Here is a 2,360-nt window from a genome sequence, read left to right on the forward strand (position 1 = left end):
AAAAAAAAAAAAAAAAAAATAGTAATCTTTGGCTCAATGGCTAAGGCACCAGGCATGTACACCTGAACTGGCGGGTTCGAATCCAGTCTGGGCCTGCCAAACAATAATGATGACTGCAACCAAAAAAAAAAAATAGCTAGGCATTGTGGTGGGCACCTGTAGTCTCAGCTACTTGGGAGACTAAGGCAAGAGAATTGCTTAAGCCCAGGAGTTAGAGGTTGCTGTGAGCTGTGATGCTACAGTACTCTACCCAGGACGACGGCTTGAGGCTCTGTCTCAGAAAAAAAATAATAATCTTTGAAATATTCCTGTGATTGAAAGGTGTTTTTTGAGGTATAATTTACATATCATAAAATTAATCCTTTTAAAAATTCATTTTTTTTGGAACAGTCTCACTCTGTTGCCCTGAGTAGAGTGCTGTAGTGTCAGCTCACGGCACCTCAATCTTCTGGGCTCAAGTATCCTCCTGCCTCAGCCTCCTGAGTAGCTGGGACTATAGGTGCGCACCATAACACCTAGCTGGTTTTTCTATTTTTAATAGAGATGGGGGTCTCACTCTTGTTCAGGCTGGTCTCAAACTCCTGAGCTTGAAAGCAGTCCACCCACCTTGGCCTCCCCAGAGTGCTAGAATTACCGACGTGAGCCATTGCACCCATCCTAAAAATTCAATTTTTTTTGGCATATTCAGAATTGTGCAGTTATTACCACTCTAATTCTTTTTTTTTTTTTTTGAGACAGAGTCTCACTGTGTTGCCCAGGCTAGAGTGCTGTAGTGTCATAGCTCACAGCAACCTTAAACTCCTGGACTCAAGGAATCCACTTGCTTCAGCCTCTGTGCCTGCCATGATGCCTGGCTAATCTTTTTCTATGTTTGGTAGAGATGGGGTCTCGTTCTTGGTCAGGTTGGTCTTGAACTCCTGAGCTCAAGGTATCCTCCTGCCTTGGGCTCCCAGAGTGCTAGGATTATTGTTGTGAGCCACCTTGCCTGGCTCACCTCTAATTTTTGAACATTTTCCTCACCCTCAGAAGAAACTGTGTATTCATCTTTTCTTTTTAAATAGAAATATTTGGGCCAAATAATTTGCTTTATAGTTAGAAGTTAAAGGTACTTTTTTATTTTGAACAGTTTTTTTATTGATGATAAGAGATACTGAATACTATATACTGCTGTTTTATTGCCTTTAATATAAAGAGAGATTTTTAGGTTCAAGGATGAATAATAATAAAGGAACCATTGAGACACTAAAATGTAGTTTAATTTAGAGTTTATCTGCTTTCTAGGAAATGCTGTAAACACACGACTGTTGAAGTGCATGATTCCAACAACTCTAATATCAGAAGATTCTGTGGTTAAGGCAGTATCCTGGCTTTGCGTTGGCAAGTGTTCTGGTAGTACCAAGGTAATCTTTTTAAACACTTTGATGATAAGTCCTTCAGAACCACTTAAGGGCTGGCAAGGAAGAGCCACTTACGGAGTAATGGGCAGTGGCCTTTTGTGTAAAGCCTGTAGTTTTGGAACAATATAGCTTGATGCAAGGACTCTGGTCAAACAGATTTTTACTGAGAAATAAAATCCATTATGTTACATTGTGCTAGAAGCTTCTAAAACTGCCCTGAGGGGTGAATTAAGCTCTTTTGTACCATTTATATTTCTCTAAAGATAAACATTGTTTTCTCTTGATAGATACTTTTTTATCGTTGGCTGGTTGCAATGTTTGACTTTATTGATCACAAGGAGCAAATTAACTTGCTCTATGGCTTCTTTTTTGCTTCCTTGCAAGATGATGCACTGGTAAGTTAAAATTGGACAGCATCGAGTATTAATCAAATATTATATCCATGTATAGTGATGTATCATATGTACTTCAGAGTGCTATACAATGTTTTTTCTTTATTTTAAAATATATCAACCATACAGAAATGTACAAAGATAACGTAAATACAGAAACATACAGAAAAGTACAAAGAATAACATTCTATCTTTTACTTGTCTTTTAGATTTTTTTTTGAGCTAGAGTCTCATGTTGCTCTCAGTAGAGTACTGTGGTGTCACAGCTCTCAGCAACCTAAAACTCTTGGGCTTAAGCGATTCTCTTGCCTCAGCCTCCCAAGTACCTGGGACTATAGGCACCTGCCACAATGTCCAGCTGTTTTTTTTTCTTTTGTTGTTGTTGTTGTTGTTGTAGTTATCATTATTGTTTAGCAGGCCCTGGTGTATGTGGCTGGCGCCCTAACCACTGAGCTACAGGCACTAAGCCCTCTTGTCTTTTAGATTAACAAACATAAAATTTTTATCATATTTGCTTTGTATCTTTTTTTTTTTTTTTTTCGGAGACAGCGTCTCACTTAGTTGCCCTGGG

At 38.8% G+C, this 2,360-nt stretch overlaps 1 protein-coding gene across 1 annotated transcript in view; it reads left to right on the forward strand.

Annotated features, from left to right (window-relative positions):
• Nucleotides 1–2,360, forward strand: part of CENPI (centromere protein I) — a 109,633-nt gene that overhangs the window by 11,439 nt on the left and 95,834 nt on the right. Inside the window, exons 2-3 of the mRNA XM_003802969.2 lie at nt 1,282–1,400; nt 1,685–1,792. Of these exons, the coding sequence (XP_003803017.1) occupies nt 1,282–1,400; nt 1,685–1,792 (227 nt within the window). The remainder of the gene's footprint in view (nt 1–1,281; nt 1,401–1,684; nt 1,793–2,360) is intronic.

Source organism: Otolemur garnettii, unplaced genomic scaffold (genome assembly GCF_000181295.1).
Source record: "Otolemur garnettii isolate 467f Iridium unplaced genomic scaffold, OtoGar3 scaffold00268, whole genome shotgun sequence".
NCBI lineage: Eukaryota > Metazoa > Chordata > Mammalia > Primates > Galagidae > Otolemur > Otolemur garnettii.